At 39.1% G+C, this 16,910-nt stretch overlaps 1 protein-coding gene across 1 annotated transcript in view; it reads right to left on the bottom strand.

Annotated features, from left to right (window-relative positions):
• Positions 1-16,910, bottom strand: part of LOC108790078 (dystrophin-like) — a 703,081-nt gene that overhangs the window by 421,640 nt on the left and 264,531 nt on the right. Inside the window, exons 13-15 of the mRNA XM_018560268.1 lie at positions 13,419-13,542; positions 12,976-13,063; positions 8,208-8,449 (exon numbers count right to left, since the gene is read on the bottom strand). Of these exons, the coding sequence (XP_018415770.1) occupies positions 8,208-8,449; positions 12,976-13,063; positions 13,419-13,542 (454 nt within the window). The remainder of the gene's footprint in view (positions 1-8,207; positions 8,450-12,975; positions 13,064-13,418; positions 13,543-16,910) is intronic.

Below are 16,910 nucleotides of genomic sequence, written 5' to 3' on the forward strand. Positions count from 1 at the left end.
ATAATATTATATATATATATAAACATATTCCTGCTGCCAACTAAACTGAAAGCTTATGGTGAGCTGATAGTATGTTTATACATGCAAATAATTAAAATTGTTATTATTTTTTAAACATTATAGTGTTGCAGTGACCATGATATTGTTGCCCAGCGAGGGATATGGAAAACAAAATATACCAAAACCCTGGAGAATCATAGCTAAATGTACTTAATTACAGCTGTGATGTGATCACAACAAGAAAGCTTGAATGCAACTTTGCAATCTTATCTGCATGTAGAGTGCTTACATTTTCATGCAGAGTTTAAATTAAAACAGATACTACTGTTATCATACATGCTGGTCAGAGGTAATTGAAAGAACAGCCATAAACTGCAGTGCTTTTTAAGCATTGTGGAAGAAGAAACAGGTGTACTTTGTGCTTATTATCTTCCAAACAAGCTGTAAATGAGTGGACATCAAGCAAAACAAATGTTTCCTTCAAAAAGAATGTAACACCTGTGCACCATACACAAACGAAGGCTTGACTAAACAAAGTCATATAAAAAATATGTATCTATATGTTTATAAATAAATATTTCAAACATGACAAAAATGCCCAAAGCAGTATGGGTTATCTAAGGAGACTGCACAGCAGTAGCAACCTTCCTTGATGCCTTGCCTTTTTTTATCCAGATCTCACGCTGTGCCATCTGATAAAAGATGAGTCACTAATGTAAAAACATTCAGCTCAAGCTACTAAATTCACTATAAGTCACTTTCTAGTGCTATTATCAATTGAATTACAAAAAAATATGTTTTTATCTCCTATTAATACCGGTTTCTTTTGTAATATAGAAAGGAAACCATATATATAATTTTACTTACATGACTGGCCTAAAATATTTTCCCTAATTGAGCAAACCCAACATGTGTTCATAGCATCTAATGAATAGTGTTTATCCTAGTAAAATAATTATATTGTTAGGAATACTGGAATAAAATGACTGCTATACAATATGGATTTTCTGCTTTCCTGTGATAGGATGAATTCCAATTTGACAGAACCAGATTACTGATATTCTCTGATCTCCACAGCCGGAAAGGACTTGATATTTGTAAGATATGCAAATGACTTGACCATGATTTGTCACAACTGTCCTCTGATAAGATAACTCCTAAGCAATAACTGTTCTAGTTACTGTGCAGAGATATTTTCAAGCATGCTAACAAATCTTTGAGAGTGTTTGATGGATGTTCTAGTTTTCATGTAGATAGATCAGCAGGTACTTCGCCCCATTAACCACATTTGTATGTTTTCTGATTAAAGCAGAAAATTCAAAGTGGAACAAAGCAGTGCAGTAATATGGACTAGCATGGACATACTTTGAACCACCTACAGTTCTCTGTGAAAAGATCAGCTGGGTGTGTAGCTTGGGATCAGTAAACTGATAGGAATAAGGATGAGTGAACCAGGTAAAGTTTGATTTGCTGCATGTCCGTGAACCTAGCGGGAATGTTGCAAATACTGAATATAGCACTGAACCCTATTGAAGTATATGAGGGTTGAATCTTATTGTTTCTTTTTGGCCTTTTTTAAGGCTACAAATACCATTCAGTGGGAAGAGGTTCTTTTATTATGACTTAAAAAAACAAGTGCTTTAAACAACATGCTTCGGGGGTGCCCTAAACCTGCATGTGAAGTTGTGGACACATTACAATGTAAAACTTTCATTGTTTTTTACAACCACGCTACCACCTCTAAATGACGGTTCCCTGTCTGAATTTGTTGGTCAACAAATGAGGGAATCTGTCATTTAGCAGCGGTAGCACACCTCGAATGGCTTGTGTACACCAAATCCGGACCAGATCTCCATATGCAGTGCAGTGCATTTTGTCGAGTTTTTGCTGCATTTTTGTTGCGTTCTGGTCCGTTAAATTTTTTTTATTTTTTTTTTGCCTAAAATGGGCTTTCAGTGTGTTCCAGGGTGTTTGCCTGCATTTTTGATCTGTTTGCATGCATTTTGGTATGTTCCAGAGCAGAAAAAATAGGGCATGCTGCAGTTTTTCCACATGTTCTGGAACTGAACACTGTTGTGTGAACTAGAGCCCAAAATACCATTGGAATACATTAGATGCATTTTTTATGTGATCTGTAACTGCTCTGCATCTGCTCCGCACTTGGAGTAAACAAGCCCTACATCACAGACTTTGGTTGGGGCAGGTGAATTTTTTTTGTACATTTTTCTGAACTGCGAACAAGTGAACAATGAGTTGAATCTTAACCCAAAGTTTATCCCTAATCAAGAACATGAGACAGAATGATCTAGATCAAGGGTGAGCAACTCCAGCATACCTGTTGTTATGGAACTACAAGTCCTATGAGGCATTGCAAGACTGGCAGATACAGGCATGACTCCCAGAGGCAGAGACATGTTGGGATTTGTATTTTAAGCACATCTGGAGGGCTGGAGTTGCCCACCCCTGATCTAGATGGACTTCTGGCCCCTTGTATTTGCTCCTATCATAGCATATAACCTAAGAATCTAAATGTCTCAAATTGTATTACAACACTTATATTAAATTCAATTTATTGTTAAAGTAAAACTCCACTTCAAACTTATTTTCTTGTTTCAGATTAAGCAAGCAAAGGTTACAACCTTTTTTGGGTTTATTGCTGTCTGTGTTCCTATTGGAGCAGGAAGTGAGAATTTCCCTCACTTCCTGCCCCAAAAAACACAAACATAAATGAGGGAGGATTGCATTTTTGACTACTGTCACCAGAATAGGTGTCTCCACTGGGAGATTTCCCCTCACATATTATTTGGTAGCAACTGTGAAAGTTTTGCTTTTCCCTTACTTTCTGTTACAGTGACAATGGCCACATGGACAACAAGTGACAGTGTATCTCCCCATCAGGAACATGATAGCAGTAGGGTATATAACATACTCTAGTCAACACAAACACTATATAAAAAATTGACTTAAAGGAGAATTATGAGGTGAGCGATTTTCACTCAGCCTCATAATCTGAGGCGACCTGTGACAATGAAACTGTCACAGGTCGGCTCAGTAGATCTGGAAGTGAGCGAACACATACCGGCGCTCGCTCACTTCTCGATCCAGAGCCGTGACAGGGGAGGGACCGGATTCCCCCCTCCCCTGTCTGATCCACCAGCGCTGACTGGCGGAACGGATGAGGGAGGGGCGGGTACAGCTGGCTCTACCTCTAGATAGGCAGAGCCAGCTGTCACTCACGCAGCTGGGTGGATCCAGACATAATTGTCGGGATCGTTCCAGCTGCGGTGTCTCAGTATACCGCGAGCTGCAGCTCGCGGTATGCTGAGCTTTGGGTGACGGGAGGACACTAGTTTCTGTCCTCCCGTTACCCTTAGGAGAACTATGGGGAAAAGCCATAACCCCATAGTTCTCCTTTAAGTTCCAGTTTAAAGCAAACCGGGACAAGATATTTTGCAAGCAGGTTCACCTTGCTTGGAACCCCATAGTATAGGCTATCTATTGCTTTAACCCTATTTTATTTGGGATATTTTTTACACATTAAAATAACTACACACATCATATGGGGTTTGAGAATAATTATATGTTAGCGTGTGTATAACTATGTAACTATCTCTGAACTTCTGCTTTAAATAAAATGGAAAGCTGGACAATAATTTTCAGTATTTCAAAACCATTTTCATGTCATTGCTTCAAGCCCTGTCAGAAACACAGCCCAGTGGCTCAATATTTAGCACTTTTGCCTCTCAGAACTGGGTGGGAGAGGGGGGGGGGGGTTGGTTTGAATCCTGGCCAGGCCACTATCTGCATGTTCTTTTTGTGTGATTGTGTGGGATTTCATCAGGTACTCTCATTTCCTCTCACACTCCAAAGACATAATGGTAGGGTAATTGGCTCATGTCTAGATTGGCCCTAGTATGTGTGGTGTTACAGGTACCTTAGAATGTAAACTCCTTGAGGGAAGGGATTGATGTAAATGAACAATATGTAAAGCACAACAGTGTACATTGATGGTGTCATATAAATAAAGGGAGCTAGATCATTTATATCATCGGCAACCTATTACACTGGCAAAATAACTGCTGTTGTATGACAACTTTTTTTATAAATAGCATGAGAAAAAAGTAATGTTCTGAGTCAGTATATAATTTCAGCTGTGTGGCTTAGGAGTTTTTAGTTGCATTTCCTCAAAATAAGAAATATGGCATATGCATTGACATTTTCTTAGTGTTCTTCCAGGTATTAGTACAATGACAGAACAAAGTATAACAATCAATATCAACTAATCATATTACATGTTTGATTGATCCATCTAGAGTAAACTAAGACCTGATTGACTACTATGATTTCTGCAGTTTGTACATGCTGTTACACTCCTCTGTCTTATTAGATTAGCTAGACATCCTATCTACTATATTAAACAGATTCAAATATGATTATATTCATATTCTGATTCTTTATCATGTAATTCCTACTGGAGGTTTGTATCTCCCACACTAGTTTTTGTATGCCTCACTGTACCTAAGTGAGTAACAAAGTTGTATGTAAAGTATTTTTACAAGCATTGCAGAGCTTTTGGAAAAAAATACAGCAGACTACCTGCCAAAGTTATCTTACCATTATGTTTCCTTGACTGGATCAGTGCCACCGATCGTGAACTTCATGAAAGTGCTATAACTTAAAGTTTATACCAAACTGTAAAACAATCCACAGCTATGTCATACAACTGATTGCTTCAACCATTATTTTGTCCATTTTCAGGAAATACAGCTGACACTACCAGCTCCTTTGCAGAACAATAAAACTTAGCTGTGCTTGGGACAATAAGCAATAATAAGCAACAAAAATGAAGTGCAAGGCATCCTTGTTTGAAAAATTTAGCAGTGTAAAGAACAACATGAGCTATAAACAATAGCTTTCTTAAAGAATGGTTTTGTCGTGGGACCAGGGGTGCCCTCTTACCTGGGGTCCGGCGGGTGCGACGGAGATCGTAGGGTCCTTCTTGGGGTGAATTGGTGCCCGGCGGCGTGCTGCATGTGTGCACATGAGCGCATGCATGACGTGCGTGCGTGCGCATGTGGCAATGCCATGGCTTCTTAGTTGCTTCGGGTGCTGGTCATTGCCGGGGAGGGCCTTGCAAGCACTCCTTCTCTCCCAGCTGTCCCATTGGTTCGCAGGGACCTGTGACTTCCTGTTGCACAGACAACGGGGGCGTCGCTGGCCCCTGCTGGGTTTAAATTCCAGCCAGAGCCAAGACTTGTTGCTGAGTTATTCTGCCATTCCATAAGCAGCTACAACGCCTCAATTCCTGTTTCCTGCCTCCCTTCCCTGCTATTCGGATCTCCTGGTTATCGACCCCTGGCTTGCCTCACCGTTTATGATACTCGCTGCCTGCCTCGACCCGGACTGTACTCTGACAACGCATTTTGGATTATCCTTTCTTGTACCTCAGCCTGGACTCTCCTTCTGGGATTGTTCCCTGCTATTGGGTTCCAATCCAGCAAACAGGGGGACTTCGCTCCTTCCCTAACACTGGTTTCCTCTAAATACTGGTTAGAATCAAGTAAATGTGAATGTTAAAGAGAACATTTAAATAAGGAATATGAATGAAGCCATGTTTACTTGTTATTGAAGGTTCAGTCTCTGGGGTTATCATGATCATCAGCTATGGACATACCTGTCACAAAGCACTGAAGGATGGCTCAGACTGATTACAGTACAACAAAGTTGGCAATGGTTGTACTGCCTATATTTCCCTCTTGGCATTTTCCCCTTAAGACTAAGGGGTAGGTTTATGAAAGGCAAATAGGCTGTTCACTTTGCAAGGGAATTTGCACTTTGCAGGGGAAGTTTACTTAGCTTAGTGAATGTGGTGAAACTTCACTTTGCAAAGAATACATAATCATATGCAAGGAAAATTAAAAAAACAAAACAGTATTTTCTCTTGAACATAATTATGTGATGAAGCAAAATATGAAAAAAGCGCCAGAAAAGACCGCTCCACTGAGGGATTCACATGTAGGAGTTCTATAGGTCGCTGCCCCACTTCAGCCAGGTAGACTGTGATATCTTTGAAGAGAACAAAAACAAGGGGCAGCTACCCTAGTGTAGATGGATTTTATTAAGAAGTGGCAAAAATTAGAAATGATACTCACAAGAGTAGTTGGCAAACTTTCAAAAAACAAGAAATAATCATCATAGAGCAACCAAGATGAAATGAATGAGAGCTGCACAGGCGATCCTGTGTGCCAGCAAGGAATGTCTGCATGATTGTGTGATGAGTCAGCAGAGCTTCCCCTCATTCACTAAACTAAGTGCAAGGGCAAATTCCCTTGCAAAGTAAAGATGATATGTGCCTTTAGTAAATCAACCCTAAAGTATATGTATAGCCAAAACATTGTTATTTAGTTTTTGATGGACTCGGGTTAGAGTCTCTGTAACATTCTCCTGCTAGGGAGATTTGCCCTCTATATTTCTTCCTGTGACCATTGTCACTGAAAGTGTAAGGGAAATCCAAATTTGGTTAGTTGGTCAATAATCAGGATAGCTAGATTGTTATTTTGGAAGCCAACAGGTATCTGTTTTTTTTTAAATGAGTGTTACATAGGTGCAGCACTGGTGTGACTTCTTATATTGTTCCTGGCATATTTTATAAGACTGGAAACAACACCTAATGTCCATATTCATGTGGCTAAATCTATTACACACTGACCTATTCATAACCAAAGTTCTGTTGTTTAATCAATATCTGCATGATGAGTCATACTGCACACATTATTAAAGATTATGAATTGATGTAACTTCAATCCCTTCTTGTATCACAGAGCTTAAAAATGTATCTTGAAACAAAGGGAGCTATGCATTATGCTAATATTCCAACCTTACATTCTGCCAGATGACTTAGTGTGGAACACTTGCTGACTGTATAAAATGTATATGTGAAAAAGATCTGGTTCCATCTCACCCTAAAATACTAGCTACTAGAAGGGGTAGACTAACTCCCGTGATTCCAGTACATATAGGCAGTACATATAGGACTGTTTTATCTAAACTGTAATAGAACAAACCAAAATTAAGCTGTTATGCCTATACAAATTTTATTTACAGGCAAAATTAACGGGTCTATTCACCAAGCTGCCGTAGGCAGCCGAGTGAACAACCGACCCGAAGCGTAGTGAGCCGAAACACTGTTCAGCTATTTACTTCAGGCTTGTGCGGCTGATTCCAGCCATTTATCAGCTGAAATCAGCCGTACATCGGCTTGCTTTGTGTGGCTTCGGGTCGGCCGAAGATGCTCAGCATGTTCGGCCAACCCGAAGTGCAGAAGGAGTTCGACTCAGCCGATCCAACGTCTGGATCGGCTGAGCCGAACCTGCGGCAGGCTACTCGCTGTTGTTCGGTCTATTCTCATAGATGGCGAACAGCAGTGAGTGAATAGCTGAATGCTGCCGAGCGGCATTCGGCTCGGCTATTTTGCTTGGTGCCTCTGTGGTACCGGGCAGAATAGAAAAACAGTTAAAAAAGTAGAAAAAATAAAATAGAAAACGATTGGGCGGAGATAGCAGTGACAGCTAGCTCCACCCAACTGTTTTCTATTGCCAGGGCGGTTCTGCTGACGTCAGAATGAAAAAAAAAACACCATAGGAATGCATAGCTAGATTCCTATTGGCTATTTCACTTTGCAATAGCCAATAGCAAACTAGCTATTGCACCCACCCTCTGCTGCTGTCAATCACTAGTACTAGAAGATTAGTGTAAAGTGTTTCTATACTCTGTTACCAGCTCAGTTTTTTTTTTATTACAAAACTAGAATGGGAAAACTATAAGAGCACTATTCCATCGGTGAAAACACAAATGCTACAACAATAAGGATCTAAATCGGAGGGCACCGGTAGGCATGGCAGCACTCTGAAACATTTTAATCTACATGAGAATGTGTTAATGATGGTCAGCAGTACAATGTGTGGTAAACACTTGGTGCTCTCCTGGCAGCTCCCCTGCTACTCAGAAATCTATCCCAGGGTAGTTCCCTAGTGAAAGTGAAAAAAGTAATAATTTAGGAATTAGACAAGGACATTAAGAACAGAAAACTCTGTGTCTTATATTTGATGATTAAAGTACATAACTTTTACCTTTAAACCATTTGTAAAAGTGCACTCTTTGTGTGACATTTATGCAAATTCTGTGCAACAGCAAGTAATTTCTCTCACCTTGCATTTTTGTAACTGTGTTTTGACTGCTTCTGCCTCGGAGGCTGTTATACTTTGTGCTTTTAGCCAGTTTTCAGCTGTAATTGCTGTCTGTTCCAATTGTTGTAACTGGGAGTAAAAGGCAATGATGCTATTTTGATATTCCAGCCAAGAAAGTCTCTCACTCAGTAACTGACAGAAGTCTGTCCACCGGCTGTTCAAATGTTGAGATGATTGTTTGATGTTGTCTGCATTAAGGCCATCTAGGAAAAAAATCATATCATTATAATCAATTTGTTAAGATCTTCAAAGTGTATATATATGATATTTATAGGCAACAACTGATGTTTTCTAAAAAAGCATAACAGACTTTAAAGGGAAACCTAGCCATTCTCCAAAATGGATTTGTGTAAATTGACTGAGACACTAATCACCAGGCACATTCACTGTCAATTGGTCAGGAAAGGGCTTGATTGACCCTGTGCAGAGTTTTGACTTTCAATTTCTGTAAGAACATGCACAGGACTGGAAGATATGTGAAGGCATCTTCTGGACAGCTTCTGTCTTAACTTTGAACCCAATACATAGTGGTTCATTTACTTAAGGCAAACAGGCTGTTCACTTTATATGGACATTTTCACTTTGTCATAATTGGTGCCAATAATGTAGTACCTCATAATCCCTAGATGCAGGGCGGGCTGAGATTTCAACTAGAGGTAAGTTCTTAGCCATTTGTGGGATGCAAGTGTAAGGTTGGGCACCAGTCACTTTAAAGCGTTTCAAAGATTTTATACCTTTGACAGCTCACATGGGAGAGAGCGTTAAGGGCTACAGATACCTATGACAGTACAAACTCCAGACTCACTGACCGTTTCCCAGCTTCACAGTGCACAAAGTCCTTAAGCCGATTGCAGCGATACTGTGTGCTGCAGAACTTCAGTTGGTTAGTGGTGTATTAGTTTTTATGTTGCTAATCAGCTAATATGCAGACTAGCTGATTTCCTAATTCAGATACTCAGCAGGCACTGTTTTCTTGCTCTGGCCATCTTTAACATTACTAAAAGTCAACAAGAGATGTGACTGTGCCTACCCCCCACCTTTGCATCATGACTGACAGAAGACTGAAAGACTAGCAAGGAGCATCACATGATAAGTGGCTACAAAGACAAGGATAATCCAGTTACATTATACATTTAACATGCTGGTAAAATATTGAACTGATAAACATGTTGTTCCCAAAGGATATGGGTCATTACTTAAAGTGCATATATGCATTTAATTGTCTTCTGCACACTGTACAAGACTGCATAATATATTAGGTGAAAATATCCTTTAATCATACCACCGTAGTACATTTGAAATGGCACTTGTACAGGCAAAACTGTCAAGGGCACTTGCCATTAACCAGGGCAACCGTAGAAGAATGGCCTCAATTTGTATGCTGCTACTCAGAAGATGATGCCATTAATGACACCTAAAAGGAAACCATAACTAAAACAAATGTTGGAAAGATTTGATTATCCTTTGCTCATAGAACATTCAATTTTAAAAGCCACTCATTTAAGAGGCTAATTCAGTATTCATGTGGCTAGGATATTTACATAGAAAAATATCACACAGTGCTAAATGATGATATGTATTGTAGGATCTGGTACATTTAGTTTACAAGTTATTACGGTTATATTAAGTTTTATGCAAGTGAGAAAAATAGCTTAACGAGCAGATAAACAGCAAGATTAAGAGCAAATAATAGTGGCACTCATAAACATACCGGTAGCTCAGGATTTATTACAGTGCAGAAATTGAATATATTCTCCTGCAAACCCTACACACTAATGGAAATGGTAGCATCGCTGTTTAAAAGAAAAGTACACTTTGATAGATGCAAAGTGGACTCCTACCTGGACCCTTCACAACAAATCAACAAATATAAACACATTAATTAAAAATAATGTTTTATTTAAAAAAAAAAAATTGGGCCTGTGTTAATGGGTTTCAGGCTTGTATTGATAGCATCAGTTTGACATGAGTTTGAGATGCTTCTGAGAGCATTCAGAGTTCATTGACAGGGACATTGAACCTGCAGTTGACATCCTTCAGACCTGCAATTTTTCTGCTTCAAGTAGGTTTTGAATTCCCTGCACTGGATATGCACTGGATTGCAAAAGCTACATGCACATACCTTAAAGTTACATTAGCATGGGCCTATTATGTGCGCTTGGGGATTCCTGCAGCAAGAACCTATGGTGGATACTTGTGGCAGAAATCCCAGGTGCGTCCAAACAGATGCAGCAACCTGCCCATTTGAGTAAATTACAGACATGGAGGTCACATCTGTCAATGTAAGTCCACATATAATCTTTCATGGAACGATAACCCGTGGTTTCCATATAGATGATTGTCCCTGGATGCACTCTGTACTGTGGAGCCATATAGATGATTGTCCCTGGATGCACTCTGTACTGTGGAGCCATATAGATGATTGTCCCTGGATGCACTCTGTACTGTGGAGCCATATAGATGATTGTCCCTGGATGCACTCTGTACTGTGGAGTTAATCACCCACAAAATATACAGTACAACGTACTTTAATTTCAGCAGCTTAGTTCATTTTGTCCTCACCTCCTACCAGTGAGTTCATAGTACACCAAACTTCTAATATCTAATGTAAACACAAAGCAGATGCACATAAAGGGGAGAAAAAAGTTCTGAGTTCTGGCTTGCATTACCTCATTGCATCTCCTGTGAAATTTGAGGATGAATTGCTCTACAGTAGATGTAATTACAGTAGTCAGTGATTAATTATTTTAAAGCGCATTTACTGATTGTTAACAATATGTAAGTATTTAAAGGAGAACTATTGGGAGAGTAAAATGTACTCTTCCCAATAGTTAGAGCTGGTGTGTGACACTACAGCTGTCACATGCAGCCTCGAGGACTAAGTATTCACAAACCGCTAATCACTCAGCTCGCGGCTTCTTCGTGCAGAGATCAGTAACTGTCAGTCACAGCTCCACTCAGGGATTCCCCCTCCCCTCTGTCTGTTCCTCCAGCACTCATCGGAAGTACAGACAGGGGCGGGCATAGCTGGTTCTGGCTCTATAGAGGCAGTGACAGCTATCAATCAGGCAGCGGGGTGGATCCCAACAATATTATTGTGATCTTTCCCGGCTGCAGTGCGGCTCTGCGCTGTCATCATCTAGTGGGCAGTAGCCCACTAGATGCTGACTTTAGGTCACAGGAGTACATTAGTAAATGTATTCCTGTGACCCATATGAGAACTAAAGCCAAAAAAGGTTTGGCTGTGGTTCTCTTTTAAATGTCCATAGCATGCTTACAGTTCTGCTACTACGTAAAGGTCTCTATCTGTTTTGGGAACTCTTAAATTGTTGGGTTGGCTGAAACTCCCACACATTTTTCATCACAGTCCTTGAACACTTTTAGTAAATTTACAGCTGAGTTTTGATAGATTGGATCCTGCATTTTTCTCAACAATAATGCAATGATATTTCCATATATTTTATCACATCTGGCTTTCCAAGTTTTGTTTTCTAATAATTCTGACTGGCTGTTTGTATCACTGAAATATTATTTCTGCCAGTTTTATTGCATTGTCATTTTTAATCACTGTCAAAAAAACATATTTCCTCAAACTGGATTTGTATCCTCCCTTTCTTTGCAGGTATCACTGATGTTACTGGTGGGGCAGTTTTGTTTAGTTATTTACAATAGTTTAAACACTGCTAAACTGAAACAGAAAAGTAAACAGGGGCTAAATTATATGAGCTTGACAGATAAGACAGAGAAAGAAGTCTTAGAGGATGATTTACAAAAGTAAATATTTTAACTAGCCAAGAAACCTGCACTCACTGGGGACATCCAAACCAAAGCTACTCAAAAGGTAATAAAATAGGCTTCTTCTTTGCACGTAATTGGATGACTATATATACAACTACACTAAGCTGAGTAAAAAATTGTCTTAGTAAATCATACCCAATGAGTGATAATATATATATCTATAGAGATATATATCTATATAGCTATATAGATATATATCTCTATAGATATATATACTGTATACAGTATATTCTACAAAGATGACATGCATATCCTCCAATTCAAAATGATGTCTGCCAGATACACCTAAACATGTGTAAAGTGAATACAAACTACATTTGCTTTGTAAAAACCTTGCACATTTGATGTGGTACAGATAACCAGGGAAGAACCATCTCACTTGTACTGAACAGAGTATTCCTTATCTAAATGCAGCATTTTTATCCCAGCCACTCCATCCCTTGTGTCTTAATCAAGGGATATTCAGTGACCCTAGAAATAAAAGTAAATTAGTTAGGTTGGCTTTTCACAGCAAATGGATATTGTTAAAGTGAACCGATGTGGAAGCAAATATGGGAGCTGTCATGTCTAACTTGTTTTTAAAGTGTATAGTCTCTATACTGACTAATTGTCAATGTCTGTGCACGTCCTCGTTTGCTTTTTTCTTTGAGCAGTGCTTGGTAGACTTTACTACATTGAGCATAGTTCAACTCTAATTACAGCTGCTATGCACTAGAATTATAATGGTTTAGATCACAGACCAGAAGTGTCTCCCTGGGATATACAATACCTGGTTGAGCATTCCAAACACTTCCATCTACCACTACCGTGACAATTTGTTATCACCAGTGAAATGTTGTTTTTGCGGTTATGTATACAATAATGACATCAGTTTTTAAAAAAAATATATATTTCAAAAATGCAAGTATCTAAATTTACTTTCATTAATTACCATTCAGCATCTGTTCAGTAAGTGCCTGGACATTCCTGTTGGCCTCTTGAAGCTTTCTGTTCTTCTCTGGCTTCTCTCTGTCTATGGCCTGCAGAAGAAATAATACTGTATTTACAAAAATCATTCCAACTTAAAATGTGTGATGTTGGGGGCGCTAGTGAGCAGCCAACCAAGATGGCCGCAATCTAACCTGGCTCCACTACACCCGGACACGAACCTCAAGAGCTAGATACGTATTCGGTGCTCCACTACCTGCCTAAATAGTGGCATAACTCTGTGAACGGTTGGAGATCAGAGATGAGAAGGAGTTACAACAATACCCGCAACCGTTCACGCAGAGCGAATACTCCGGCCTTGACGCATAAATAAAAAAATTATTGCAAAAAAAAAAAAAATGTGTGATGTTATAAACATCATTGTGTAACATACGTAAAATGACTTACTTTAACTTTCTTTGTGAGGTCTGAGAGGTTTCCTTCCTTCCGAAGTATTGCAAATTCAGGGCTTTGCAGAACAGCTTCAGAGCGGGTCATCCAACTATGCAGTTCTGTTAAATCTACATCAAATCTATGGAAAACACAACATTCATTTAGAAAACTGCTATGAACCATCTTCATACAATAAACCAAGGTAAACAACTTCATAATTTAAAGCCAATGCAATTTTAAAAACGCTCTTTAACAACTCTCTATAATAATAGTAACTTTCTATAAAATAAATACACATTTGAGAAAAATTGCTTCTATCAGTGATACACTCATGGAAGAATTAAGAAAAATAAAAGCTGTTTATGGCCACCCTTCCTGATCATTAGCATGTCAAACTTGCCAATGTTTGCGTAGCAAGGGAGTTTTTTTTGCGTATTTACCCTCCAAGTGACAGAAATTGAGACACATGTAGAGATTATTGTTGGTCTCTTGCTTTTCTCTGCCTTCTCTCTGTCTATGGCCTAAGGAAACAATGTTGTAGAATTTCAATAGGTAACTAGGTGGCGATCCTTGCACTGCTGTAATATGGTTGTCTGTTTGATTCTCACAAAAACAATTTCTGCATGGAGTTTATATAGTCTTCTTATGCTGACATGGATTTCCTCTAGTTACTCTTGTTCTTCTCACAGTCCAAAAATATGCTGGGTGGTTAAATCACTTCCCATCAAAAAATATATATTTGTATTTGTAGTTTGTAGCTCTGACAGAGAGATGTGTATGTATGACTGAGTAGTGTGTATCTATGTACAGCATCAGTGTTATAATAACATGACTAAATAAAAACATTTACTAGGGATCTGAAGAGGTCTGCCATTAGAAATAAGATCAAAATGTTTCTCTTTTGGACAGGAATTCCTCTTTCAAAAAAAAATTATGTACAGTATATGCAAATGTGTTTTCTTTAACCTCCTGCCGTCCGCCCGTTGAGAAAAAACGGACAAACGACAGACTCACATTTGCGGGTTGCTCGTGCGCGCCCCTTAGCGCGCACGTGGGCAGAAAAAACACGCCTTTTCTTTACAGCTGTTACCGGCTGTTTGATATACATACGATAGGCGGCTCTATAGCCTGCCGATTGTATGTATGTGCTGTCTTTGCGACCCCCCCTCGAGTGCCGCCGCTGCTGCCCCCCTCCTGACCCCTCACCTTCAATCCCGGGATCTGCTAGCCCATTTGCGGCCCGGGACCGGCTTGGGAGGGCATCAGGAGGATAGATGGGAGGGAGATCAGCATCTTCCTCCTTGCTAACTCCCTCTGAGGTCTAAATGCAGAAGTAATGTGTATTACATCACTTCTGCATTCACCTGTCAGTCATCTGGCTGCTATAGCCAGAGAGAAAAAGCTGATGAAGCAGATCTCTGCTTCATCAACTTCTTTTGGGGTCCCCAGGTGACATTAGGGGTCTTGGAGACCCCTAATGTCTCCATAAAGAGAACCTGTCAGTGTGCCTTTGCTATTATATAGGTGGATTGTTAGCCCTCTATGTGATAGCAATAGCAATAACAAAAGTGTAAAAAACATTTAAAAAAGTCACATATAAAAAAGTAAAAAAAACAAAACACATTTTTAAGTCCCCCACCCCCACATTTAAGCACATATAAACGCTTGATGCGCAAAAATGACAATTGGGCTACACATGTTACATATTGTCGTGAACGTCGGAGTGAGAGCAATCATTCTAGGGCCATCAATCACTGATAACACTAAACTGATGAGCTGTAAAAGCTTTTAAAGCGTCGCGTATAGCCAATTTTGGGTATTGTAGTTTTTTAGGTTTTGCGCACGCAATTTTAAGTCTTGACATGTTTGGTGTCTATTTACCCGATGTGATCCTGTCTCTTATATTTTAGAAAAAATTGGATAATAATAAATATTTTATCATTTAATATAGGGGAAACTGTTTTTTTTTTAAATTTGTGCAAATATAATTGTAATTTTCCTTAATATAGTAAAAAATAAAAACCCCAGTGGTGATTTAATAACACCAAAAGAAAGCTCTATCTGTCCCTAAAAAATGGTATACAATTCATTTCAGTACAGCGTTGCATGACGGAATGAATGTCAGTCAAAGTACTGCAGCGCTGAATACTGAAAAATGGCCTGGACAGGAAGGGGGTGTAATACCACGGACTTCAAGTGGTTAAACCACGTTGCACAAAACATTTATAATTTTCACAGACTGGCATTTACTGTATATTTGTGGTTTAATATGTGCATCTTGAGTAATGAACATTCTAGTTTGTGTCTGCACATTTCTATTCTACAGTATTTGAGAACCACATACAGACTAGGATTTTGTAGCAGAGTAGTTTTGCAGTAATGATAAACAATTATATTTATCATTACTTAATTGATCATTGTCTGTCAGTCACAAAATAACTACAACTGTGTAAGGCCCATAGCCAATCACATAGTACAGTAGAAGCAGTAAAGGTAGCAAATGCCAGAGGGCCCATGGCCTTATTGACTCAAGCTCAGTTCTTGAATAAGAAATGCCAGTCTCTTCTGAGAAGCAATACATGAGGAGAATCACTAAGTCAACCATTTTTGACTCACTTAAATATTTTCATGCATAGCTGCCTGATTTCTTTAAATTCCAACAATTCAGGTATAACCATTTAATTCTGAACTCCAGGATAGTAAATTGTGCCTAAATGCAAGAGGTGTACTTGAATTCTTGGTGTGCTTGAATTCTGGTGTGCTTTGTGTATTTCTTCCAGATCTGTGCAATGATTTGGCATGAAACTTTGCCTCTGTGCAGGAGTTTCTTGTAATAAAGGCCAGTCACTGCTGCTCTCTACTTGTGCAGGGAGCTTGGTCTTGTATCTGCCCCATCCTGTAGTTTTCTGCAGATAATGGGAGATCCAGCTGGTTCCTTCCCACAGCTCTGATTTCATCATAAGCTAGGTGCAGCCCAATGATGATGTCACTGATAGTATTATAAGATATTATCTGGGTTTGACATTTGGTGCACACAAAGTGGATTTATAACTTTTAGGACTATTAAGGAATATAATAAAGTGAAAGTTTTCATGCCTGGAGTTCAGATTTAAATTCATAAAAACAAAAATCTCAGCATTTAGATCAAACAGAACAGTGGAACAAATAGAAAACTTGCAGGTGTATGTAGTAAAACAATGAGCTATATGTAAAATATAGTGGCAGCCAATCCAAATTGATAGTTTACTAACATAATACTGGTTGCTATAGGATAATACACTTTGCATATCTTTTTTGCTCTTTGCATCTTATGGAATAGTAAGGACAATCATGTGTCAAAGTGGCAAGTCTTCCTACACAGACTATTAATACCCCTGGCAGCCACAGCCACATTGCTTTCACATCACTTCATAACTTATTCATTTCATCAGTAGTGCAAGGCAGCCAAGGACCTGGAAATACCCAGTACTAATGCCATTTCAATCAATATTTATAAAATGTGTAACA

The sequence above is a fragment of the Nanorana parkeri genome, unplaced genomic scaffold, assembly GCF_000935625.1.
Source record: "Nanorana parkeri isolate BGI_ZX_2015 unplaced genomic scaffold, ASM93562v1 scaffold444, whole genome shotgun sequence".
In the NCBI taxonomy this organism is placed as follows: domain Eukaryota; kingdom Metazoa; phylum Chordata; class Amphibia; order Anura; family Dicroglossidae; genus Nanorana; species Nanorana parkeri.